The 26,782-nt window shown below is 33.5% G+C and overlaps 3 protein-coding genes across 6 annotated transcripts; 1 reads left to right on the top strand and 2 right to left on the bottom strand.

Annotated features, from left to right (window-relative positions):
* Positions 1-1,285: 1,285 nt before the first annotated feature.
* On the bottom strand, positions 1,286-6,098 carry LOC100806278 (probable glycosyltransferase At5g03795). Its single transcript, XM_003553527.5, has 4 exons — positions 5,481-6,098; positions 3,730-3,965; positions 2,422-2,770; positions 1,286-2,092 (listed from the first exon to the last, which is right to left on the bottom strand). Exons 1-4 carry the CDS (start codon positions 5,838-5,840, stop codon positions 1,424-1,426), a joined length of 1,614 nt encoding a protein of 537 aa, XP_003553575.1. The 5' UTR covers positions 5,841-6,098; the 3' UTR covers positions 1,286-1,423.
* A 5,120-nt stretch (positions 6,099-11,218) lies between these two features.
* LOC106797211 (pentatricopeptide repeat-containing protein At5g03800) lies at positions 11,219-14,377 on the bottom strand. The gene is made up of 2 exons (XM_014771396.3): positions 11,574-14,377; positions 11,219-11,474 (listed from the first exon to the last, which is right to left on the bottom strand). Exon 1 carries the CDS (start codon positions 14,296-14,298, stop codon positions 13,459-13,461), a length of 840 nt encoding a protein of 279 aa, XP_014626882.2. The 5' UTR covers positions 14,299-14,377; the 3' UTR covers positions 11,219-11,474; positions 11,574-13,458.
* A 638-nt stretch (positions 14,378-15,015) lies between these two features.
* On the top strand, positions 15,016-26,522 carry LOC100527169 (E3 ubiquitin-protein ligase UPL7). 4 transcript variants are annotated; one of them, XM_003553526.4, is made up of 15 exons: positions 15,016-15,175; positions 15,354-15,476; positions 16,777-17,017; positions 17,273-17,862; positions 18,568-19,533; positions 19,621-19,955; positions 20,925-21,203; positions 21,314-21,566; positions 23,287-23,457; positions 23,553-23,645; positions 23,980-24,087; positions 24,681-24,797; positions 25,248-25,337; positions 25,622-25,715; positions 26,202-26,522. In XM_003553526.4, exons 1-14 carry the CDS (start codon positions 15,152-15,154, stop codon positions 25,703-25,705), a joined length of 3,474 nt encoding a protein of 1,157 aa, XP_003553574.1. In that variant the 5' UTR covers positions 15,016-15,151; the 3' UTR covers positions 25,706-25,715; positions 26,202-26,522. The 4 variants fall into 4 exon arrangements, with proteins under 4 accessions (XP_003553574.1, XP_006604606.1, XP_006604604.1 ...); XM_006604543.3 differs by having other exon boundaries at positions 26,109-26,522; XM_006604541.3 differs by having other exon boundaries at positions 25,622-25,718.
* Positions 26,523-26,782: the final 260 nt, after the last annotated feature.

The following is a 26,782-nucleotide window of genomic DNA, read 5'->3' as shown; positions in this document are numbered from 1 at the left end:
CTATCAGAAATCAGAAACAAAATCAAATCCATTACACAGATTACAGATCGCGTGTCTGACCAAGGCACGTTGCGAGGGATGAGATGAAGATTCGTTCTCTAACTACATGTGTTAATCCGCATTAGCTTGATAAGATTATTTATATTGTTAAATATAATTTAAATTTGTATAACTTATCCTAATATGCGTATTTTTTATCATCAAAAGTGTAAACAATAATTTTGTCTATAAAACTGACAACCCTTCTATTGAATGATTCTGTTTTTTCTAGACTAGGCCTTTGATCAATAAATAAGCACCAGTATTTTTCTTTCTCAACAAATTATATTTAAAATCTCATCAATTATATATTTAGTCATTTAATATTTTGTTTTATTTTAGACTTTTGATGTTTTAAAATTAAAATGAATTTCAATTAATTTATTGAAATCATTTAAAGAAGGAAAATTCTATTAATAACTATTTTTTGTCTTTCACAAGATATGAACAATTTTTTTTTTACATAAAGAATAATGTTTTTTTAATACTTGAATTAATAAATGTAAAGCTGACAAAACAGGCTGGCTGGGATAGTCAAACCAACCAAAATCTGCCTGATAATATATAGGATTTGTACTTTAAATTTTGAGTCATAATTAAATAAGATTTTTTTTTGTCTAGTCTATTTATGATCCAATGTGGGGTTAGTAGGCAAAACTTGTCAAAAGCCTGAAAAGTTGGAATTTTTCAGGTTTGAGCTTCATTTTTGAAGTTCAAATTAGAGTGAAGTCTTCTCGACCTTCTGCGACCGCATCGGAACAGATCACCAGCTCATATTGGATCAGATAATCCATTTTGCCACCTCTAATTGAATGAGGGTATGATGGTGTTTTTTTTCTTCTTTTTATCGGTATGAGTCTATGATGTTATTCACACTTCATCGATAGCATGTTAAAGCTCAATTCAGCTGGACTCGAATAGACTACGTGAAAATAAAAATTTATTAATTATCCAAACTTTATCCCAATTTTATACAAAATTATTTCTTAAATTAATCAAGAAATATTTTTTTTTGAAGAAAATCAAGAAAGAAATTAAAGAAAAGTAGAATTGTCAAAAGTAATAATCTCAATTTTATTTATTAAGCCATATCTATTCTTCGCACATTCCTTGGATGATATAAACTTAATGCATATAATAATCCTATACTTCCTACAAATATTTCTTTGCGGAACAGTTTAGATTCTACAAGATATGTAAACATCTTTGGTCCGATCAGTAGTAGTAAATAATGGACAGTGGCACCTAATGTGGGGATTTTTTTAATTTTATTGTTTACTTCTGACAAATTTAAAATTTATACAGGACAGGAAAAGAATCACACATTCACACAATCTTACATTGCCAAACTAATCAGAAACTTAATACGTTAATGAGCGAGTTACTATTGGTCATCGTGGACTCTAAAGTTCAATCTTCTAAGCCACACAGAATGAAGGATCATATGGAACACATCGTATCTCTTGGGTGGAGAGTGTACCTCAAAGTGCCTCCTAACTTGTCCAACTCTCCTCTGCATTCTTATATACTGCCTTGGAGAAATACTCAACAGAATCTCCTTCAATCTGGGAATATCCTTAACCGAAACCTCAACGGAAAAGGACTTCCAATTCAAAACATCATTGAATGGAGGCACATAATGGTCTGAAATGAGCACTGGCACACACCCTGTGTAGATTGCCTCCACCACTCTGGGACTTGCTACCTCGTACCCACTAGGACAAAGACAGAACTTGCTCTTCCTCAACATCTCATAGTATGACACACCCTTTGGAAGGTACTTGTGAACCTGAATGTCTTCGTCCTTGTTTTCCCAGTGTTCAAGAAGAACGGGCCTAATTGGGCCGTGAAGCCCACCAGCAAAGAAGGCCAAAAGTGGACGTCTAGACGCAGATGGCCCACCAATGAAACCGTTTATTGAACCGGTTTGGAGATTAATTTCTGGGAAAGAGACATCCTTTGAAGGCTTGAATCCCTCCGAGGTGTTAGCATTGCACAACACACGGATCGAATTCTTGTTCAAGTTAGGAATGGAGCGTGATGTCTCTGGCCCCTGAAAAACAATTTAATATTTGTACAACATTACATTATTAAGTATTTAATTTAATTTAACATACCCCCATTAAATAAAAAAAATTTAAGGTTTAAATACTTTTTCTCCTGCAATCTAGGACTTTTTTCATTTTCGTTCTAAAAAAATTCATTTTTTTTATTGTTCAAAATATTATCTAAAACATTTGAAAGATGAAAAATAAAATAAATACATTTTACAAGAACTAAAAAAAATTACAAAAACAAAAATAAAAAATACTAAATTACAAGAAAAAATATTTAAGCCAAAATTAACGAGGGTTTATGAGTAAGTAATAGTGATGTAATTACCCAATCATGGCAAGCAAGATAAAAGTGATCAGCTCCAAGGCTTCGGTTCCAATAGGGATATCTTCCGCCAATGACATTGACATAGTCCGTGACAGTTTTTTTTATGGGGCCAAAATCATGAGAGTCACGTACATAGACAAATTGCACCAGCATTGCTACACTAAAAGGTAAGAAAAACACATGCGCTTCCTCAGGATCCCTTGTTCGGAATTGGTCATTCATCTCAATAGCATGGATGAAATTTCCCTCCATGGAGTATATGCTTTTGCAAGGTCCGTTGTGGAAAACCGGAGGTTCCCCTTCTTCGTAGACGAATACTTTGAACTGTTTCTCCATTTCCAAGTAACTCCTGTTATATGCAAAAATAAAATAAGTTAATTTATATTAGACCAATATAACGGTAATATACTTTATTTGTTACTGTGCTTGTGGCACTTAAGAATTAGTCGTGCCCATTAAGTGAGTGGGAATTGCAATCTTACAGTACATAATTACTTGTTGATTATTGCCAATTGTGAATGTTACTGTTGGATTGGAGTATAAGTGTGAATATATGAAGTATCATTTTATGATTTTGGATTAAAGTACCAAATTCATTTATGTAATTATTCATGGTTCATCCATGAAATTTTTTTCGATATTTATTCCTCTTAATTTTAAGACAATTGGTATCAAAGCTAATAGTTAGACTTGCTGACCGGCTTAAATAAGTATAATGAATTTAATGATAGATCCATGGAGATAGGGATAAAGTTTTTCTTTTCTTGACAGGTGAGCCATAAATGGAGGCTATGTAGTTGGTCTAATGAGTGTTATGACGGTGCAAGATATCAGAACATGTTGGTAGTAATGATTAGACAAGACGAAACAGTTATGATGAAACTCTAAAGACCATAGTAGATTGAAAATGATCGCGAAGAAAGACTATCATGTGAAAGAAACTCACTTAAAGAAAAAATTGTTGGAGTCTAAGTATGAAATGAAATCTCACATCGAATAGATGAAAAAGTTAAATACCAGATAAGTAAGAATAAAATTCATAAAATCCGATCTTAAGGTTTTGGATTAAAATGTGATGTTTCACTAATGTAGTTACTCATGATTTGGTAAAAATTTCTCTAGTGTTTACCCCCTCAATTTCACACCTATGTAGAGGAGTATATTTGGAAATAACAGTTCAGCAAATTTTATTTTATTTTATTTATTTTAATACGTAATAATCAAAACATTGTGAGGAGTTTATAATAACAATTTAAAAGTTTATAATAACAGTTTAGCCGATTGAAAATAAGGCAGTGCATTATTTACCTGTGAAATGCATTAGCATTGTTATACATTGGTCCAACTGGAACATAGTCTATATCTTGTGTTTGATTCCCGTTTCTTGCTTCTCTAATTGCAGCTCTAGCTTGTCTTAGACCAGCTTCGGTTCTATCTAAGATGCTGAATTTTCTTTGTAGCTTCGGCCTCTCTGGTGGAAGATAAGACTCATTCACACCAGTCACGTTGGCCCAAAGTTGCGAAACATTTTGCTCATCCTTGTTCTTGTAAATAAAATGATGGGTCATCATCACCTTAATTTATTTAAAACTCACAAAAGGATAAGATTTTAATTTCAATATATTAGAAATTTAGAATATTCTACCTAACAAGTAGCTTCTGAAAACTCAATTCAATATAATACACCAGAAATTAACGTAACCTACCTTGTCTATTGCCCTAACTTAAAAAACGGAATCGACAACTATTTTTTAAAAGATAAATACAATCACATTTCTTTGCGTATTTACAAAGTTAATTCAACAAGGGGACATGATATTCATAAATTTTAAGTCTGAAATCCTCAAATCCGTAAATAATTCCTTGGATCGCTACACTAAGGCAACGATTATGACCCAACATCCAAGTTGATATACAGCAATTTGCATTATTTCAAATCCTTCTATTTCACCGAGAAAAATTGCCTCGAAAAGAAGAAATATAAAGCAAATACTATTGTATATTATATATCAATATAATAGCGGTGCGTAGACGAAAACTTGAGGTTACGTTAAATGTTAGTAATTTAAAATTACTCGTGACAGGGAACGTTCGAAATTTATCTTCATTTTACAATTTCAATCTGCGCTCGATGTTTTCCTTTCCTTTACTAAATTCAACTGAGGCATTAGTTATCTCCTTATTTTAAATTTATTTCCTATAAAATTAAAATTTTAAATGAAAACATAGTGAAATTATGTAATAACATCTCTCTCGTCATTCTGATATTATATATCCCAAAAGAAAAAAATGATTTAAGTTTTTCGACCTTTTCTGCAAAATTAAAGAAAAAAGGTTAAAGTCACTAGTCATTGGCATTCTCAAAGAATTGCATATAGTAGTATTTAAAAAGCTAGAGAGAAATTAAAAGAAAAATCAATGGCTTTGGTTACACTTTTTTCTTTCTATCTGTACATTCTTTCCTTCTTGAACATAAGAATCATCTGGCATTTTGTAAAAATTCCATCAGAGAAGCTTGCTTCCATAGTGCTACTTATCAATTATTCCATCAGAGGAATTATTAGTGTTATTTTCTTCCAATAAAAATTGGAGTTTTACTTTGGTAATATGCACAATCTTTTAATGCATACCTTTATTACTTGGATTGCCATAGTAAAACATCAATTCTAGTTGAATAAAATTACCAACAGTCAACAGACCGAACCTATATTTAAGTTTTGTTCTATCCCACCCCTTCTTTAATAACTTTTTTAGAGATAATAAAAAAAAAAAAATCTATTTGAGGTGTTTGAGTATAAAAAAATTGTAAACAATTCTTGGCGATTAATGTGCTGAAGTTACTTCAACACAAATAAATAGTTGGTTATCCAAGTGCTGAAGTTACTTCAACTTAAATAAATAGTTGATTATCCAAGTTCGATTTTTATCTGAAAAAATATATTTTTTTATCAGACTTTACTTAACTACTCCAGCCAAATTCCAAATTAGTTAGGATTAAAAAAAATCAAAATAGTAATCTAACAATAATTAAAAAGAAAGTAAGAAGAAAAAGGTCTTACAGGTTGTTGAGGTGTTTGTATGGCCTGAACAGAAAATGGAGGTGTAGAAGAGTGATTGAAGTCAGTGTCATCGGAGATAACTTTCTCTCCACCACGATTCTCCACGGCCACCACCACTAACCCTTCTCTCTGCTTCACCTCGGAAGGATTGGTCACAGTCACAGCACCACTACTAGTTGAGGAAGAGGAAGTAACAGAGCCCTCCAAATATAACACAGGTGCGTTTGCACTAAAAAGCCAACTAGAGGGGTTAGGACCCAATACAGAAACAAGCCCTGCAACCAGTACCAGAGGCACCATGAGCAAGAAGAGTTTCATGGATGAAGATGACTCTGGACGACCCCATCTAACACCACCCATTAATGGAGTATGTTTCTTCCTTCTTAATTTTGCAACAGAATTCCGAAACAAGGTGGTTTCTGTTCTCTACCTACAATACTGTGGTAGCAGAACTCATGCTTCTGTTTTGTATGGAAAGAAAGAAGAAAAAGGAAGACAGAATTTACTTGTTTAGAAGAGAGTGAGGCAGAGGAATATGATGGTGAAGTGTTGGTAATAAATGGGTGCGATCTCAGGCCAAGCGTTTCTCACATTTTCCCCTCAATAGTCAATATCCGAGTCTTTGCATGCAACTTTTTGGATTTCCGTTTTTACCCTTTTCTTTTTTGCCTCACTTATTCATCCCCTCATGCGAGGTGTTTTGCTCCACACGTGTCGTTTTGGTACTTCAATCCACTTCAAATGTGTCGTTTTGGGTACAAATAGTCAAACATAAGAATAGAATTTGAGGAGGATATTAAAATAGGATACACATAGTTAGACATACAAATGCTATTCTATAGTGAGAGAGAAAAAAATATAAATATAATAGTAATATGATGTGGTAGGAAGAAAAATAGAGAGAAATAAGAAGTATTGATTGAATATTTAAAATATCAAAATGTTAAAATATTATTACTCATTAAAATATCTACTTTATATTGGTATTTATGATACATGTACAGTGATTTTATTATCTTTAATTATTTTATACAGAATAGTAATCAAGGGGTTTAATTGAGTAAAATATATTTATACTGAAAATGTACTATTATAATTGAGAGTATAAAACAGAAGACAAGACTGTGAAAAGAAGAACAAATTCACAAATTGAATGAGGAGCAGAAGGGTAATTAAGCAGGTAGTTCACAAGTCATAACTCTCTGATGCATGCCACCTCCCATTTATTTCATCAGCGGGAATTAGAGGTCAATGTTATCATTTTTTTAATGCTTAGAATAACGTCACGGTTTTATGCAAGGTTATTCTTTTTAAGCAGCCAACTAATCGATAGTAGAAAATTTCGGCTTTTCTTCTTATTTTTGGCAAGTGGAAAGTTTAGGCTATAAATTTGTGAAAAGAAAAAAATGTCCTGAAATAATGCTATTTTATTAAATGAACGATTTTTTTCTCAACACACGAACTGAAGCACAAGCACAGCTCAGCATCTTGTTTTGAATGGGTGTATAGTGACATTATTTTGTTACCGGGGAAGGTTAATTAATTGATGAACTTTGCGATAAAGAGCTGTAGAATATTTCTTTATTTTGGTGTTGTCCAATAAAATAGTAATTTTATTATCTCTCTTCAAACTTTAAGAACATGAAGTAATGTTCTTTTAAGAAAAAAAATTGCACATTAATTGTTAAATGTAATTATGTAAACATACATTGCATTTTAATAGAAGAAGAACTTCTGTGTTCATATGTTAAGATAATAATTTATTTAATAAAAGAATCTATTCTTTATTTTTTTATGTATAATTCTTTTTATACTAATAACAATAATGTATTATAATTAAAATTAATTTTTATTCAATGGAACGAAAAACACTCATAATTTCTTATGCAAGAAAAGAAAAGAGCACCAATTGTCCCCAAACATTTTTAAAAATATTAATACTTCCTCTTAACTTATATAAAAAGAAAATTTATGAATAATGAATGAAAATATAAACGGATTTTAATTTATTTTATTTAATGTTATTATATTTAAAATATTTTTTTTATTTAATTGAGATTTTATTTTTAATTATATATATTTTTTATTTTTGATGTCAAATTATAATGAAAGATAACTTAAAAAAAAATATTTTCAAATGAGATCAGTAAAATTAAAAAAAAAATGTTAACATTCTTAATTAGCACGTAAATCAGTTACTTTTACTTATATTTAAGTCTAGAAATAAATATAATAAAAATATATTTTAACTAAAAATACATTTCATGTAATTATTTTAATAAATGATATATTTTTTTAGTACTCACTATCGGCCTATATGCTTTTACTATGAGTAATAATTAAATTGTTGATGAATATATTATTTTTCCGCAGCAATTGTTTATTTTATCCTCTAATTCATTTTCGCTTTATTTTTCTACTTCTTTCTTTATTCTCATCATATTTCTTGTTATCTCTATTATTTTCTCTTGATTCCTTTATTTTTTACTCTCAATCTTTTTCTTCTTCGATCGCATCCACACACCTTATGATGTGTTTGATATAGAAGAAAATCGAAAGTTAAAACCTATCTATCTCGATTAGCTTTTTATCACTAGCTCAAACTCTGGTCAGTTTTTAATTATTAAGTGTTTACTTTGTTTAATATATCTTTTAGTTAAACAATAATTTATAAGGTAATATAGATATTATAAGCCAATACTAATAATATCATATATGAATTTTTGTTAATTTCTTATGCTATTTTATTTAATAATTGTATACTTATCTATTAATATAAATATATTTGTCTGCTAGTCTTTGTTTATATAAAACTATATATATTGTTTATATATCATATTATTAACATAAATTTATAGTATTTATATTGGTAAATCTATTTTCATTAAACAATAACTGTACGAACAAAAATTATCATGATTATTTATTTTCTCCTCTCTACTAACTATTAAGATATGTTCTGTCTTATATATAATTTTCAGTGCCGTATGTTTCTATACCTTTTGCTTTAACCCAACTTGTGCAAATGGTTCCCACACACACACATATCTCCAAACGAAAGGGACGCTACATACTCCAGAGCTTCACTAAATCCAAAACGGCGATACCAGTTCACACTAATTTGCAGAATTGAAATTTTACAATAATTTTTATTATTATTTTGCATGACCCTGATAGGCTAATAACAAATTAATAAAAACTGACACGTAATATATTTGTGCCGCCGGGTCTCATTCCTTAGACTTCTAAGTTCTAATTATTATTTATTTTTTTATATTAATCACATGTATTTTTATTTTTTTGAAGATATTCAAGTTGAATAAGATTATGACAAAACTTTGTTCTGAATCCTTAATACAGACACATATTAAGAATCAAATTCAAGACTAATTAAATATTTAAAAAATTGGATTCCAAATCACTTATTAAATTAAAATAACTGCTATTATTTTAACTCTCATTTGTGTTCCATCATGTCTATTTTATAGTCTTTATGATTCAAATATATAACCAAAATGGAGGGGCAGCTTCTTTGTTTCATAAAGCGTTTTCAACAAATTGGATTGAAGTTCGATCAGCCAAAAAAAAATTATTGTTCCAGATTGGCTTCATATTTGTCAATTTCGGAGAAAAAATATTTCAAGACTATAAATGTTGGGATCCTTGCCGTTGGCGTAAAAAATGTACTATATTCTTTCGTGTGAAAAAAGACTTTTCTTTCTTTATTTTTTTTTCCCTTTTTGGTGTATTTAAAGAAAGCAAGTTTTGCGGTGTGGCGGCAAATTAAGGCCAACAATAGTGCGTCATTTAATTCATTATATTCCACTCCTTAACGCAACGACACAGCAGCAGAGTTGACGATAAATATTGATGCGTATTTCCACCATTACTGAAATAAATACATAAACCAAGTAGTAGTAATTTCTATTTCCTCGTACCACATGCCAGCAAATTAACATTCATATACATGCCCTGCGTGGCGTGAACGTTGTTCTGAAATTTATCTATGCCATTCCATTCCGTGATATTGCTGACCCTCCATATTATTAAAGGTACAAACAAATGAAAGGAATTGGCAAGTTGCCAAATTTGAACAGCAACGGATATGCGGTTGGTTACTCACATATTTATTGTTAACAAGAATTGTTCTTGTGTTCTTTAATGGGTGATGTGGTCAATACTCAACACATTGGATCCACATTCCACAATTTTTCTTGCAGAGGTGGAGAGGCAGGCAAAATATTTATGCCCATTTCTCGTGTTCCCGAGTGGAGGGAAAATGAAACATAGCCACTCATGACAACTTTTATGTTATATAATATTGTTTGGATTTTAATTGATAGTCATCTAGTTAACTGAGATAACACATGGTTAATTTGTAAACAATTGACGATTTTACTGATATATAAATCAATACTATATGATTATTGTGTGATTACTTTCTATTATTCAGTAAAATTTCAATCTTTTGATTTTTTTCCCCCTTTTCTTTCTTTTCTGTCAGTGTCTGGTTTTCCAACAACACAGTTACTACATCAGTCACATTGTAAAATGAAATTTTAAACAAGAGTAAATAGTATATGTATGGATAGCAAGTTTGTATGGTAAGTTTAAAAATTATAATTTTTTATTAGTTAATAATATAAATATTTTTATATTATCAACACATAAATATTCATTTCTATCAAGATCATCAAGTAAACCAATAGATTGGACAATCATGGTATCCACCTAAAAAAAATCTTTAAGACAGAAAATAGTTATTAATAAGTATCAAACAAAAACTAAAAAGACACAATGAACAATCATTTGCATTGGTCAAAACTGTCATTACAATTTTTTTTCCACCAGAAAAAGAATTGCATCGGTCAAAATTGCCATTACCAAAACTCAATCATACCAAATTCAGTGATTTAGAAATATGAATAATAGACAAAATCTTGCTTATAAGGTCCACCTCTAAAGGTTCAAAGATTCATCCTATTCCCACCCCAAACAACTGTGTACTGTTAAATGCTTAAACTGTTACTTTGGTGTGTTATTCAAATATGCAAAAAAAAGTAGTCAGATAAACTTCCTAAAGACATGAACACCCAAAAAAAGCTGGTCCTCAATGGAAAACAACACAGGTATGAGGCAACATGCAAACTAAGAAATCTAGATAACTGATCTGGTGTATGTATATAAAACATCATTTAATATAATTAGTGACAATGATAGAAGTCCTGTATGAGAAATACTTTCCTCCTAAAAAGCATGATCCAAACGAGTTTAAATTGAAATAAAGGGCATATCGATGGAATTCAAATACAAGATAAAAAATGACAACTACTAAGAAGTTAAAACAAATAATTACTCCAACAGTACTGCTATTAAGTATGAAACAATATCTACGAAACAGTACCAAATACATGTGGCTTTGTTTTATTGGTTAAAGATTAAATGAAAAGAAAAAAACTGTAAAAAAGAATTAACGAGAATCACGGACTGCCGTTGATTTGCATTTTCGTATTTTTGGTGCGATAAATCCTTCGTACTATTGAGTATTTTCCTTACTCTTATTTTAACTATGTTACTTTCCTCACACGATGTGATTTACAAAAACCAAATTCATCACACCACCTTTGGAATAATACCTTGATATTTTTATCCATATCAATCAATTACCAAATTTGGGGAGAATTTCTTTGGTGAATAGCAGAATATGATACAGACCTCAACACAATACAAATCTACAGTGATGTCAATATACTAGCTAGGAAAACAGAATATAAAAAAGGTACAGCGAGTACAATGATAACATCAATTCCTTATAATCATAAAATACACCTACTCTGCGCTTAACTTCAATTTGTATCTGGATAAGCTGTGAGATAAACCCCAGCTCATTGGAGCCATGTCCTGAATAGCTAGACCAAATATGAGTTCAGTTAACTGATTTCTAACACCACTCATCAACTCCATAACTGCATTGTTGTAAATACAGTCAATTTTCTGAAAGGATCAACAAAATAAATAATCAAGTTAGCTATTAGATAAGTGAAATGTAAAATGTCATATCATAGGTTTTTAAGGGAAACTTAAGTGACCCACCAATTTCTTCTTAATCACATTCCCAAGCTCTGAATCAGCCACACCTAGCTAGTGTTTCATTTTCACAAAGAGCACGCAGGAACTTGTGCAGACCCTTGCTAGCCTTGCCATCAATAAGTAAAGTAGCTGCCTCTAGAGCTTGTAAAGTGTTCTCAAATTTAGAAAATGCTTTCAACTTGACCAACTTTATGGCAGATGATAAATATACATTGATAGCTTAACAAGTAATGGTTTTAGTCCATATACACGTAATATATAAGTGCAGAAAATACAAGTTATCTTATTTTAATATCTGTCAAACCTTTAAAAATCAATATGAATTTAATTGCAGTAAAATTACACATTACAAAAATAAATACAAATCTCATCTGCATACTTTGTCTAGTCATTCCATAAGAAATGTGTCAGAACTAAAAGCATTTCGTATCACATAGCCATGCATCTCTTTCCCATAATGGAGTACTGTTAAATTTGCAGAAGCAGAGAGAGCATAAGATAGGCTCACAGAATCAAACTTGGCTCCTCTCATTCCCATTTGACTAAAAAGATCAATGGCCATTTCTGGTTTCCCATTCTGTGAGAAGCTTGAAATCATTGAGTTCCAACAAACACTATCTCTTTCGAACATTCTTCTGACAAATTCATAAGCAAGATCCAGTCTTCCACATTTTGGATACATATAAGTGATGGCAGATCCACATTAACTTTACTCTCCAATCCTTTCTTTAGAATGTCACAATGCAACTTCTCCCTAATTTCAGAGCAGCAAAAGCTGGCAAAACACTAATCATAGTTAGGCAATTACGCACCACTCCCTCTTGAATTATCCACCTAAAAGTGTTTATAGCATCAATGTTCAGTCCATGAAGTACATAACCTGAGATCATAGCTGTGCAAACTGCAACACAATTAGGCCAATGCCTTTCCAGCCTATTATTTCACCTTTTGAATGTTCGATTTTTGTTAAAGAACAAATTACGCAGGTGTTACTCTGGTGTACATACAACAATAGGAAGACACAGCACAGAACATTAATAAAATGAATTAAAAAAAGTTACCTGAACATTAAAAATTCATGCAGTTGGAGTAAAATTTTCAAAAGTCGAAACCCCAACAAAATACCCAGCTGAGTTGGTATATAACTAAATACCTAACTGTGACAGATCATACACGGTGAAGGTTTTCAGTAAACAAAGAAAATACATCTTTGTTCTGACGAGGCTGTGCAGTTCTAATTCCTAACTTTTTTTCCAAAAGCATTTGTAAGAAGCATCTTCCTTCCACTTGATTGGTCCCACAAAATTGGTAGTAACATCTACATAAAATCTATCATTCTACTCTCATATAACATTGCTATCCTATAACTTAAAAAAAAAAAAACTATTCAGCAAACATCATGACATGAATGATGGTGACCAGTTGGATGAACTAGTGTTTCACCAGCAGTCTTTACACGAGCACTGGCCATTGGAGAAACAATGAAATCCAGAAGAATCTCTCAGAAATATATCCCTCTTTGTGACAATAGATGCATATTTTAGGAATGAATGGCAGTCCCCACAAAGAAGGAAACTTTACAATCCGAATGGGTTTTCCATGCTTGGTCATCAGCATCCCATAAGTTGCTGCCAGTTTAGCACTGTGATGGAATAGAAAAATTTTCTTGTGATACTCCTCTACTTCATGGAGAACAAAGCTCGTGTCAGGTTCATATCCAATTTTTAGGCACTCCAAGAACATAATTTCCAAACCTCTGTGTATATCTTTCTCCTGTGGATGTGATCCATCTCTCGGATAAAATGTATTTATTTTCTTCTCACAAACGATCCAACTTTGAGCTGGGTGTTTGCAAAACCCCTTTTCTCTCATATCCTCCCTGACCATTTCAGAGCGGTCCCATCCCAGAAGCAGAATACAAATTTGAAACAAGTATAAATGTTGAAGGATCTTTAGGTTCTAGGGTAAGAATATTCTGAGCAGCCCATTTTCCAATCAACGCATTCTTATGCAATCTACAACCATCAAGCAAAGCGCGCCAAACAAGAGCAGAAGGCTGGAAAGGCATGTTATTGATAGTTTCTAGTGCTTCTTGCAGAAGACCCCAGTAACCCAAAACACTGATGAAGGAAGCATAATGCTTGGATGTGGGCTCAATTTGATAAACAGTTCTCATTGAATTAAACAAACTACGACAATCATCAACCAAATTTAAGTTAGTTTTCCTGTAAGCTGAAATGATCAAAACAAATGTAACTTGGTTAGGCTTCATGCCCTCCTGCAGCATCTCCACCCATATTTCCAATGCTCTATCCCCCTGTCTGTGCATAAGATTGCCAGAAATCAAAGTATTCCATGTAACTATATCAGTACAAGGCATATCATTGAAAACCTTCATTGCATCATCCACACTCCCACACTTAAAATACATGCTAACAACTGCATTTCCAACTTCCAAATTACATCCCAAGCCACGTTTAACCACATGGCAATGGATTTGCTTACCCATATCAAGATGACCAAGAGTTCCACAAAGACCAAGAGCGTGGGGGAAGAGGTTGAGTTTGAGGTAAGTGGAGAGATGGGTGTCTTGGTCGCGTTTGAGGAGCGTGGCGTGGAGGGTGCCATGACGGAGAGAGAGGGAGGGCGGTGGTTTGGAGTATGGAGGAGAAAGGGAAGACTTCAAGAAGGATTTGCAGTGGAGGCCGCCGCCGCCGCTGCCTGCCATCTACCACCAATACCATATCCTCTCCTGCAACTGCAATTTGCACTCTCCATTTTTTACGTTTCGTGTCAATACACATCCTATTTACATTTTTTTCTTGCCAATACCTTATTATATTAATAGTTTTTCTTTTGTCACCTTAATCAATTGTATTAATGAGTTTTTTAATCAAAAGTTGTATTTCTTTAATTAATATTAAATATAATAACATATTTATAGTTAAGAATTGGTTATAATATAATATATGAAAATATTCATGTTATTAGTTTAATAGATGTTGAAGATCATATATTAAATATTTTTCTAATATAACTTTTTTCCCTGGACATAATCTCTCTCAATTTAGATAAAATTATCATGGGTACACAAAATCATGCATCAGTTATTTCACTTGTTTGATAATTGAAAAATCATTCTTACATTATCTAAACACAATCTTATTATTTTAGTAACATAATCATTAGCTATCTTATAAAAAAACATAATCATTAGCATAATTATTCTTAAATCCAATGTTTTAATTCTTAAAGTTAATTAGTAATATATATTCTTAACTCTATTATAATTCGAGGGAATATTTAGCCTACTATTATGAATATTTTTTGTGGGTAGAGTTGTCATCATGGGCATGGGAAAAATCGACCAATAATAATGACAACACTTTGTTTTCGATAAAATTTAAAAATATCACTGGTCAAACTTTTATGACGCAAAAAAACTTAAAACATACTTCTCCTTGTTTTGTTTTTCCACTTTGAAAATTAACTTAAAAATAAAGCAAAGAAAAAGAGAGCGCTTGAAGATGATACGAAGGGGAAGCAAATGGAATTGAGCTGAGCCTCTGTTCGTGATTTCCATGGACGCACCTCGTAAACAGCAGGTAGCTACTCACTCTCTCCTCTTACCTTTAAACAATGAATCAATCAATCTCGTTCCTTAATTTCGCATGAATGCATCTCCAGATTTGCCTCCGCAATCAATTATTCAAGTAATTATGATTTTGATCATTACTCGCCGGTTCTGATTATGGAAGGTTGTTGTTAATTTTCACTGTTCAGGTATCGTTGAGAGGAGCAAGTGCGAAGGAGATAACGAGAGACGCGCTTCTTCAGAAGGTCTCTCGGGAAAGAGAACTTCGCAATTACGCAAAAAGAGCTGCTTCTGCTGCGCTCTTCATTCAGGTTCTTCGTCTTTGCTTCCGATTTCCCTGATTTTAAAAAATTACCATACCACATGGGTGTCGGAATAGGATAAATTTTACAAATTACATTACACGACAAAGTTATAACATATAAAATTAACCAACCACCGACCACCTGGATCAATTGTACAAAGTTATTCTAGCTTAAGTTTCAAGTTCAGGCTCTGTGTAGTATGCAACTCTGTTAAATACGTGGAGGGCACCCATACTGGTCTTACTCGGCTTGAGCATATTGCCATCGGCAGAAGATACATATGGTCTTTATAAAAAAGAATTAATCTAAAATTAATATAAATAAAAACCTTAAATCAGAGAGAGAGAGAATTCATGTTATTGTACTCAATTTTATTGTGGTGTGAAATACTGAAATTATAAAAAAGCAAAAAAAAAAAAAATACAACTAGAAACATTCAAAGTGTTCATGCAGTGTCTGACATTGATACTTGTTTGACACATTATAATTACAAGTTTATGAGAAAATCGAGAGAGAAAAGAAAACTAAGGTTCAGAAAAAAAAGAAGAAGCTGTTGTTCTTATCTTTTGACATGGCTGTAATTTCTCATATCTATAGATGAGTGAGCCACAGCTGTAAACATTTGGAGTCTGTTAAAGCAGTTACAACAACAACAAAGTCTTGTCCCATTAGGTGAGGTCAGCTATAAAGCAGTTACAACAATCAGTTGTAATTCTAACTGATTAACTAAAAGTATAGGGAGGAATGATAGACCCTAAGTTGATGTAGTCTATTATAACATGGCTACCATTTAGAAGTGTCTATGCTTCTTAATGAACCTTGGTACAATGGAAAAATTGCAGCCTGATGTGATCTCATGGTCATGAGTTCTGGTTGTGGAAATAACCTATATGCTCATGACTATGTGTATATCTTATCTTACCTTCCCTAGACCCCACTATGGAGCCAGTCTTGTGCCTTCCCTTTTATGCCAGCTTTTGTGTTTGGGAGCTGTTATTCAGTGTCATTTCTTGAATGCTTAGAGAAGCAATGGGTTACAAAGTGAAATGTAAGAGTGTCCAGATTTTCTTAGTATATTTTACTTGATGCTTTTAGATGACAATGCTTGATATTATTTTGTTCAATAAATGAAACAATGAACTTAAAATCATTGAAAACAAAAATTTGTATATTTGAGGCCTACTTTTTAGTAAACTCAACATTAGAATGTTGGTAACTACAATTTGTTAGTATCTTTATAGTTTTCATTTGCACCTCATGTTTGTATCACAATGGAGAAATAACGGCTCTTTCTTAATGTTAAAAGAGAGTATGGAGGCGCTTCAAGGTCACAAAGATGATTTCCCTGCAGCTTCAGCAGGAGTGGGAGATAGCGGTGAATCATTATGCTGGTGTGATGACAGCAAATTGGATTTCAAACAATTTGTTGAGACCATTTCTGTTCTTTATCACCCGTATCTCAACTCAGCATCAGAAGGTCCACAGCAAGAGAATAGATTCTATGAAGCTGTGCTTTACAATCCTACTGGAAAGCCTGAAATCTTCTGGTATATCCCCTCAATCAGATGTCTTTTATTGGGTTTCAAGATCACTTTCCAATTATGCAACTCATTTTAACTGAATGACATGACAAGTGATTATATGATTATGAATGCCAACATACTTTTTGTTGGTCTGTTTTTCTTAGTTTTGAGAGTTCAAAGGAGCTGTTTCCCCTGCCCCACCCTCACCCCTCCTTTTTCCTTTCGTTTAACATACCTATTTAATACATTACTAATGGATCTATTTTTGTCTTTGGTTAGATTCAAAGCAGAACTTTTGTTTTCTGGCAATTGGTACAACTGAAGAAAGAACAATATGGAGATACCAGGCACGACAACTGACTTCTCTTAGTTTTTTCATTCTTTTGGAGTTTAGTGAATGCAATTCAAGGGCTCAAGATATTACTATTGTCACATCTCTAGCTATGCGTGTTCTTGTAATGTTAACTGATCTGAAAGGATGGAAAGGCATTACAGATGACAACCACTTAGATGCAGATTTAGCAGTGAAAGATTTAATTCAGTTCCTGGGGGGTAATAAAAGTGGATGTTATGTGTCTATTGGCAGATATATTAGTGCATTAGAAAATCATTCCTCTCAGTCAAAGAGTATCACCCAGGCAGATGATTTTTTTTTCATTACTGCAAGTGCAATAACTTTAGCTGTGCGGCCATTTTATCTGACAAACTATGATGTAGAAGTGCCTGGCGCACTGGATGTCAACCATGCTGCTAAGCAGTTTTTTGTTTATCTTCTGACTATACCTTGGCTAGTGCAACATCTCCCACCTGTTCTTCTACCTGCTTTAAAGCACAAATCTATTTTGTTTCCATGCTTCCGGACTCTATTGGTAAGCATCATTAAACTAGAACAGTTTCGCCTGCAAAATTATTAGTCCGCTCTTTTATTTTAATGACAACTTGGTCTCTTTTATTGTTTTTTATTCTGTTTTGAATTTTTTAATTTTTTTCTTCTTTAAGGCTGTGACAGATCATGTAAATGTAACCCATATGTATAATTTACTTAAACTGGTGCCAATTCTTTACCTTCTGAGTTGATGATCGTGCATGCACATTTGGTTTTTCTATGCACACATAATTTGTTTGATGTTGTAAGTTTGCTAAATCAAAGATGAATCTTTCTTGCTTTAGAGCTAAGTTTTGTATTTTATAGTATCTATCATTCAGTTTACTACATTTCTAAACTGAAAACACTCAATATATTTTTCTTTAAAAAGTAAAAAAATAATGGTTCAAAGGTGAATTTTCACCCTTAGCTATCAAATTTATTATCATTTTTTTTGCCTAATTGCATTATTTTATATTATTGATGGTGAGGGAAACCTCTCTCTGATGTATATTGAGATGCTGTTTTCCTGTGACAGATGAAATTAAAAATAATGAGCCTTAATTGAATTGTTAGAATTTGAAGTTAATTCTTGAATATGCCTTCTATTAAGCTTTCACCTGAAGTCAGTAAGATCATATAACTTCATAGATTATGGTTTATGATTTAAACATATCAGAACTGATCAAACTCTGACAGGTGATGACAGATTTTGAAAGAGAAAGTTTTGATGGAGATGTTGGAGTTCGTCAAATCAGAAATACTTGTCTCTTTCAAGGCTATTCCACCAGTTGGTTGGGCCCTCACTAACAGTATATGCCTAGCAACAGGGAATGAGAATGAATCCTTCAATCAAGGTTTAGAGTATGCATTGTATGTCCGTGTTGTTATTACTCTAGCAGAGGCCCTACTGGCTTGTCTTGATAATATTGGATGGGTCAAAAAGAAAAAGAAAGCCCTTCAAATTGATGTTGAAAGTTCAACACAGCCAGTTGATACAGTTCGGCATGAGGGTGAAGCAACCGATGAATCCATAATAATGTCATACATGGATCAATTTAGGCCTGTTTGTCAGCAGTGGCATCTCAAAAATCTTTTGGCATCAATAGATAGAGATGCCAATAACAAGGCTGCGACTGTGATCTCAAATGACCTGGCATGTCTGGGGAAGCTAGAATTGTGTGATGTTGCACTTTTTTATTCTAACTTACTTAGAATATTTTCAGTTTTGAGTCCAATTCGTGGCCCATTATCAGTTCTCAACATGCTAGCATTCACTCCTGGATTTCTTGTGAGATTATGGGGTGTACTGGAGGATTCCTTTTTTTCTGAAGACAAAAATAATTCTGATAATCACACAAGTGAAAGCAGCAAACACAAAGCCTTTGAGAAGATGCAAAAACATGTCAGTAAAGATGGGGCTAATAAGTGGGTCAACGTACTTCATAAATTTACAGGTAGGTCACAAGCAGCGACCGATTGCATAGATTCCATTGGCAGTCACTCTGAGCCTAGCAGAGTGAATGACGATTCATCAGATGTATGGGACACAGAACCTATGAGGCATGGCCCACAAGGCGTTCCAAAGGATATGTTTGCCATGCTTCATCTTTTCTGTGCAACCTATTCTCACCTGCTTTTAGTTCTTGATGACATAGAGTTCTATGAGAAACAGGTAACTGCTTGATTTCTCCTTGTCCCTGTCCTTTTATCAATTAGTTCACATTTTCAAAACTAACTTTTCGGGATATAATGCTTCTAGATTCCATTCAAAATAGAGCAGCAAAGAAGAATTGCGTCAATGCTCAATACCTTGGTTTATAATGGCTTGTCCCATGTTAGTGGTCATCATAATAGGCCTCTCATGGATTGTGCTGTCAGATGCTTACATTTACTGTATGAAAGGGATTGCAGACACCCATTTTGCCCTCCTGCTTTGTGGCTTTCTCCTGCTAGAAAAAGCCGGCCACCAATTGCAGTTGCTGCCAGAACTCATGAAGTTTTAGCAACCAACCTGAGATCTGATGATTCATCAGCTTCACTGAGTGTAGGTTCTGTTGTCACCATTGTTCCTCATGTTTTCCCTTTTGAGGAAAGGTAACTAATAACTCCATGACCATTAAGAGGACTCTTGCTTCTTGAGATAAATGTTTTATGCAATTATGCTATTATGTTCTTTATATCTTTGTGACATTTCAGCTGTCACATTCAATTGATCTTTAGAAGGATAAGATACATGTAAAAAAGAGCTAAATGACCTGGGTTGCAGCCAGCCTGAATTTATATATCAATTTTTCTTTTGTGAGTAGAAAGTACAAGTTGCAAAAAAAGTTAGTCTTAATTTGGTTATCTAGCCACTCTGGTTGTCTTAATTAACTTAATCCAGCAAAACTTTCAAGGTACCTTCATACCTTATTTTTATTTGTTCATTCTACTGTTGACTAGAGGGCGAGCCCTGGTGCAGCGGTAAAGTTGTGCCTTGGTGACCTGTTGGTCGTGGGTTCGAATCCGGAAACAGCCTCTTTGCATATGCAAGGGTAAGGCTGCGTACAACATCCCTCCCCCATACCTTCGCATAGCGAAGAGCTGGCAATGGGGTACGAAGTTTTTTATTCTACTGTTGACTGATCAAATTGAGATTTGAGAATCAATAAATGAGTTCACCTTAAAAGATTACTGTTAATATGTCATGTCTTTATCTTATAAACTATTTTAAATTTGATATGTTCATGGAAAATCATTTGGGAATATTACTCATTTATCTTATGAAATAGTGGATATTGATTACATGAGTGGTTGCATTTATTTATCTACATTATTTGTTAAGCATTAGGAAGCCATAATTGAAGACAAGCGATTAAAATTAACTTTGAAAAGTGAGAACTATTGTCAATGAGAGTATTGATCAATGTGATTGAATTGGATTTGTTTCTTCTTAAGAAAAGTAGAGTGATTGAATTGTATTTGATTGCAACTTGTCATTTCATTTGTCTTGTATGTAACACATGATATAGTCTACTACTGATTATAGAAAGTACTCAATTGGCTGTTTTATCCCTGAAATAGAGTTGAGATGTTTCGTGAATTTATCAAGATGGACAAAGCATCCCGAAAAATGGCTGGTGAAATTTCTGAACCTGGTTCACGGGCCATTGAGATAGTAATACGTCGGGGCCATATTGTTGAAGATGGATTTCGGCAATTAAATTCCCTTGGGTCAAGGTTGAAGTCATCCATCCATGTATCATTTGTCAGTGAATGTGGTCTTCTTGAGGCTGGCCTGGACTATGGTGGATTGTCTAAAGAGTTTCTGACTGACATATCAAAAGCAGCATTTTCTCCCGAGTAAGTTTGAAAAGCTATTTTGTACTTTCTTGCTTTTTGTTTCTTGGTTATTGCCTCTTTCAGGACCTAGGAGTGACTTTATAAACTGAAACCTTTTCCTTTTGTCTTAGATATGGACTCTTTTCCCAAAACTCGACTTCAGACAGACTTCTAATTCCAACTGCATCTGCCAGATATTTGGAGAATGGTCTTCAGATGATTGAATTCCTTGGAAGAGTAGTGGGTAAAGCTCTATATGAAGGAATATTACTTGATTACTCTTTCTCCCATGTCTTTGTACAAAAGCTATTGGGACGATATAGCTTTCTTGATGAATTATCAACACTTGATCCAGAGCTATACAGGAACCTTATGTATGTCAAGGTAAACCCATGAGACAAATCCATGTTGTTTTCCATCTCATTCTTATAAATATTTTGCCAAAATTAATCAGGATTCAGGACCATTCAAAATGACTCGCATTGCTTTATATTAGGATCCATGTTTTTTGAATTTTGACTTGGTTTGATGCTGGCTTGACACCTAAATTTTTCTCCTTCTGTAGACAGCCTGGTCCATTTGCAATCCTACTTAGGCATAAATAATATTGTATATGTGAATATTGCTCAAAAGAGTCCATGTCTTGCCGGGTAGGTGTTAATAGATTGGCAAGTGTACCAATTTTATCACAAGTAGTAAAGATTAAAACGGAAGACCGAGTGTCGAGTTCACATGGAATTTGTTTGTAGTTGCGTTGGTAAATACCCAATTTGTAAGCAATAGAAGAAGTAGAAGAGGAAAGAAATTGTAAGTGTGAAATTTGAGGGTAAAAGGCAAAAGAAAAAGACAACAAGAAAATGTTTTTTTCTGTTCCCAGTTTCCACCTACATCTACTAGTATGCTCAACCCTGATCCCTCAGGATGACGAGCCTAATTTATGTATTCTTTCTCTCAAATTCCTTTGCAAAGATGAAATCATAAACAACATTAAGTATAAAGACGTACGCAGAGACACAACAAAGTCACTCTATTCCTAACAATGCAATGTTAAGATGCCCTTTCCCAGTTCTTTAGAAATTATCATTTTCCAATGAATAACCCTTAAAAAAAGATGAATGGATGGCCAAACCACACAATAACAATGAAAAGCAGAAAAGGAATAATACAAATTGAAATTGCATTAATAGATAAGAAGAACAGTTACATTACAAGGGTTTTGACTGCTAGGTTCCAACTACGGGGGGTTTAGCCTCTTATAGTTATGAGAGACTTTACACTTAAAGGCTAATAAAAGAAAGGGCTAGATGACTAGTAATAAGAAAATGGGGAATGACTAAGAAAAGGGGGTTTCCCCTAGGGGAGAGGCTTAGACTTTGGATTTTTGCACTGGAGAGCTCTGAGACTCGGTGTGTCTTTTCCTTCTGCCTTCTACTCCTTTTATAGGCCTAAGGTAGCTTATTTTTCATGCTGACTTCGCACTAAGCGCGCATCTGTGCGCTGAGCGAGCCCTGGGCTTTTCCTTGTGGACCTTCTCGTGCTAAGCCTGACCTTCGCGCTGAGCGAGACTTGGCGTTGAGCTTGGCTTCGCCCGTTGAGCGAGAGTTGCGCGCTGAGCCTGATTTGTGCACTGAGCGAGTTGTCGAATTCTTTCAACTCTTCTACAATGATTTTTCTTCCACATTTTTCATCAATTTTCCTCTAAAGCACTTCAGTTCTTCTCCTTTTGACTTCTACTAATCAAACATTTGCACAGATGTTAATTTCTTCGTTATCTCGTTAAAAACAATAATAAAGTGAAGAAATCATTATCATTATTAACCAAAAATGACTATTAATTTAGCTCAAATTTCGCAGTTATCAGTACGTGTAGCAACCGGATGCTATATAACTCTAGAATAAAAGTATTACTTGTGACAACCTTAAAACTTCATTAATGTTATTCATTCTTCATTTAATGTAGTTTGATTTTAGGGTCAGGAATCAGGTTTTTTCTTTGTCTCATTTTTTAATTTAGCTTGATTATGTTTGACTTGGGTGGGTACTGTGTATTCCTGTTCTGGCATTTTATCAAACTACTGGAAGGTTCACATGCTCATTCATGCAGAATTATGACGGTGATGTCAAGGAGCTCTCTCTTGATTTCACAGTTACTGAAGAATCATTGGGCAAAAGGTATGTGGTGGAACTTAAATCTGGTGGCAAAGATATTTCTGTGACAAATGAGAACAAGATGCAGTACATACATGCAATGGCAGACTACAAACTCAACCAACAGGTTTTACCATCATTTACTGTAGTATAATGCAGGTTATTCACTTCTGTATTCCCTGTTGTATCATGTGTATATATGTGACAATGTTGAAATTGCAGATATTGCCCTTTTCAAATGCATTTTATAGAGGGTTAACTGATCTTATATCTCCAGCCTGGTTGAAGTTATTCAATGCTAGTGAATTTAATCAGGTATCTTCTTTTTCTTAGTGTGTTGAAAAGGTTTTCTTACTTTGTTTGCAAGTATACTGTTTCCTCTTCTCTCGCACAAAAGGCAGCAGGACATTTTTGTGATAGAATTCTGCATTTACTATTATTGTCTGCTGTATCACTTCTGAAGTAGCTTTTTAATTTGTGCAAAGGAATGCCATAATAAGAGAAAAAAGTCATAAATAGAGTCCCCAAATCAAGATGCATTTGTTTACTCACCAACTGCAACCGATGTGCAAAATAATTCATACTGTGAAAAATATGTTTTAGTGAGTTCATTTTGGCAGGAAGATTTCTTAGATATACAAGAACACAGTTGCTTTCAGGTGGCAATTATGATATTGACATTGATGATTTGAAAAACAACACACGATACACTGGTGGTTACAATGAGGGAAGCCGCCCAATCAAGATTTTTTGGGAGGTATTTGTATCTAATACTATATATATGTATACGATTTTCATGAATATTTGTCTAATTTGTTTTGAGTGGTATTACAGCTTTCTGTGTAATACAAATTATTTAAGATGATGTATTATTGTTTGTGCTTTCTTTATTATTTTCAAACAATCAATTTGTTCTTCTAGAATTTTGATCGGACAGATACATACAAAGGCTATATTATTACTATGTAGATTCCTATTTGAGTAAAAGCACTTGATTGTTGACAAGAGCCAAAGTTATTTCTTTATATTTTCTGTTGTTTGGCTTATAGATGAAGTAAATCCTCTACAGTTAAAGAAGCAGGGAACTCCCCTTCTTCTTTCCCTCTCCAAGCAAAGGCTATAGGTTTCATTTTTTTGGGGTGAATTTGGTTGAACCACTGGTTCTCTCTCTCTCTGACACACAAACTTACTAGTTTGTGAATTTTGTACATGTTGATTACCAAAGAATGCAACATTTGGCCATTTTTTCAGCCTCATGAGTTATATTGAAGAGTTCATGCATGCTATTTGTGCAGATGCCAATTTTAAGATATCTATGTTTATTTTCTGCTTTCTGCCAACTGTGTACAGGTAATTAAAGGCTTTGAACCTAAAGAGCGCTGTATGCTTCTTAAATTTGTCACCAGTTGTTCTCGTGCCCCATTACTTGGGTTCAAATACTTGCAGCCACCTTTTACCATCCACAAGGTATGTTCTTGATCTTTTATGATTGATGGGCATTCAAAATCATTTATACTAACTCCTCTATGTTCCCATTTTGCTTTGTTCTTAAATGATTAAAGCTTGGTTTGTATTTTTTGTTACTCAAGCAGAGTACATTAAGGACAACAATAGAGTTAGGAAGCAAAGCGTCTTGAACTCTTCTGATCAGTTATCTAAAATAACTTGTTTCCCTAGATGGGATTTATGCACGAATCAGTTTTTCATTAGATGTTAGTGCTTTAATTGCTTGCTATGAGTTGAAAGGGTTGCATTAGTTACAGCCTTTATTTTGTACCAGCCTTTGGTTTCTAGGATTTCTGCTTTTCTCTCCCTCCTTTGCAACATCATGATCCAGTTATGGGTTGGAAGAATCCCTAAAAATAATAAAATGTCTTGATTCCATTGATTGGCATTCATGTCTATTTGTTTACAAAGGTTGCATGTGATGTTCCTCTTTGGGCAACAATTGGAGGACAAGATGTAGATCGGCTTCCATCAGCTTCAACCTGCTACAATACCCTTAAGGTAATACTAATATAGTAATAGGGAAGACGGAAGACATGGTTATGTTACTTGTGGGTTATATGACATTGAACTTTAGAATCTTGAAAATTTCATAATCTCATAGTGAAAATATCATGAAAATTGGTTTCTTAGGAAGAAGTATGGACTTTTGGATGTCCATTAACTAACTCTGTCCATTTAGTGATTTGAGTCACTTGAGACAAAATAGTTGACATTTTAAGGTAATCTCTTGTCATATTTCAGATTTATTTACACTTTTATGTTCCATCTTTCAATGATTACAGCTTCCAACATACAAACGTCCAGGCACTTTGAGAGCAAAGCTTCTATATGCCATCAGTTCAAATGCCGGATTTGAACTTTCTTGATCTGCTTCAGGTGGTCAGTATTCTTATGTTGTATAATATAATGAATTGGTGCCAACTTCTGTTGCATCTACTTTGATAAATTGTGCTCTGCAAGATTAGGGCATGTTTCTGTGCTTCTGTTCACCTGTCCTGTACTGTGAGTCTTATTGGTAGTGTCCTTTTTTGTGTTAAGGATACAAATAAAGTTTTTATGTCTTAATTTTATGTCAAACAAGTTTCTGAAGGGACTAACATTTCATTTTAAGGGGCAATTTAGAAACAAGCCAAATGAGAGAGGATTGTTTCTAGAATAACGTCATTGGATTTTGGATTTCCAGTTTGAGTTTGTGTCTGTTTATCTGAGTCTGAAAATCATACATAGTACATTGTTGCAATTCAATTAACAGATACTTAAATGCCGCAGGTGGTCTAGCTAATCTCTTGCTGTTTAATTCATATTCAAGGAATTTGAGAGTAGTCTATTTGTTCGTGTGACTTTTTATGTGTCTGTTTTCAGGCACATACCATTGTTTTAGTGAGCCTGGTGATCATATCCCAAAGAGGCTAGTATATATCAATTGTGCAAATTCTCAGGCGTGCTATTTATGTTTTTGTGGAAGAAAATAGCATCCTGATTTGGTCTGGGAAGCGACTAATAATGGCTGTGGTCAACACAGCCAGTTGGTGCCAATGTTACTCCAATTTTCCATTATCCCCGTGCATGGAGGTTTTGTTTTATGTTCATATTGGAAACGCTGTTATTATATTTGGTTATTTGAAGTAAGCGTGTAAATGAAAATAATGATCATTGTGCAATCAAAATATATCGTTATAAGTTTTTCACGACTAGAATGGCATATTTAAGTCCAGTTCAATTAATGTTTAGTGCATTTGGTTAGAATTTCATCGGGAGGTGTTCATATTTAGACCTAACACATGATGTTTCAAATAAAATTGTTTTTTTGAAAGAAGATATATGTGAAAAAAGAGAAATGAAAGAAAACAATAAATTTTTTAAAAAATGAACTTGTGAGATCTGTAATCTAAATATTATAATAGAAATATCTGTATCTTTATGTTTTACTCAGTAAACAATGG

This window comes from Glycine max, chromosome 19 (assembly GCF_000004515.6).
Source record: "Glycine max cultivar Williams 82 chromosome 19, Glycine_max_v4.0, whole genome shotgun sequence".
Taxonomy (NCBI): Eukaryota; Viridiplantae; Streptophyta; class Magnoliopsida; order Fabales; family Fabaceae; genus Glycine; species Glycine max.
This window is presented reverse-complemented; position numbering and strand designations above follow the sequence as displayed.

Bases quoted from the DNA above. Each gene is read 5' to 3' on its own strand.
- LOC100806278 (XM_003553527.5), bottom strand. From the start codon at position 5,840: ATGGGTGGTGTTAGATGGGGTCGTCCAGAGTCATCTTCATCCATGAAA. The intron at 2,771-3,729 runs GTAAATAATGCA...TGCATATAACAG, and splicing joins AATGCTAATGCATTTCACAG to GAGTTACTTGGAAATGGAGA. The intron at 2,093-2,421 runs GTAATTACATCA...ATTGTTTTTCAG, and splicing joins ATCTTGCTTGCCATGATTGG to GGGCCAGAGACATCACGCTC.
- LOC106797211 (XM_014771396.3), bottom strand. From the start codon at position 14,298: ATGGCAGGCAGCGGCGGCGGCGGCCTCCACTGCAAATCCTTCTTGAAG.
- LOC100527169 (XM_003553526.4), top strand. From the start codon at position 15,152: ATGGACGCACCTCGTAAACAGCAG. The intron at 15,477-16,776 runs GTTCTTCGTCTT...TAATGTTAAAAG, and splicing joins CTGCTGCGCTCTTCATTCAG to AGAGTATGGAGGCGCTTCAA. The intron at 19,956-20,924 runs GTAACTAATAAC...TCCCTGAAATAG, and splicing joins GTTTTCCCTTTTGAGGAAAG to AGTTGAGATGTTTCGTGAAT.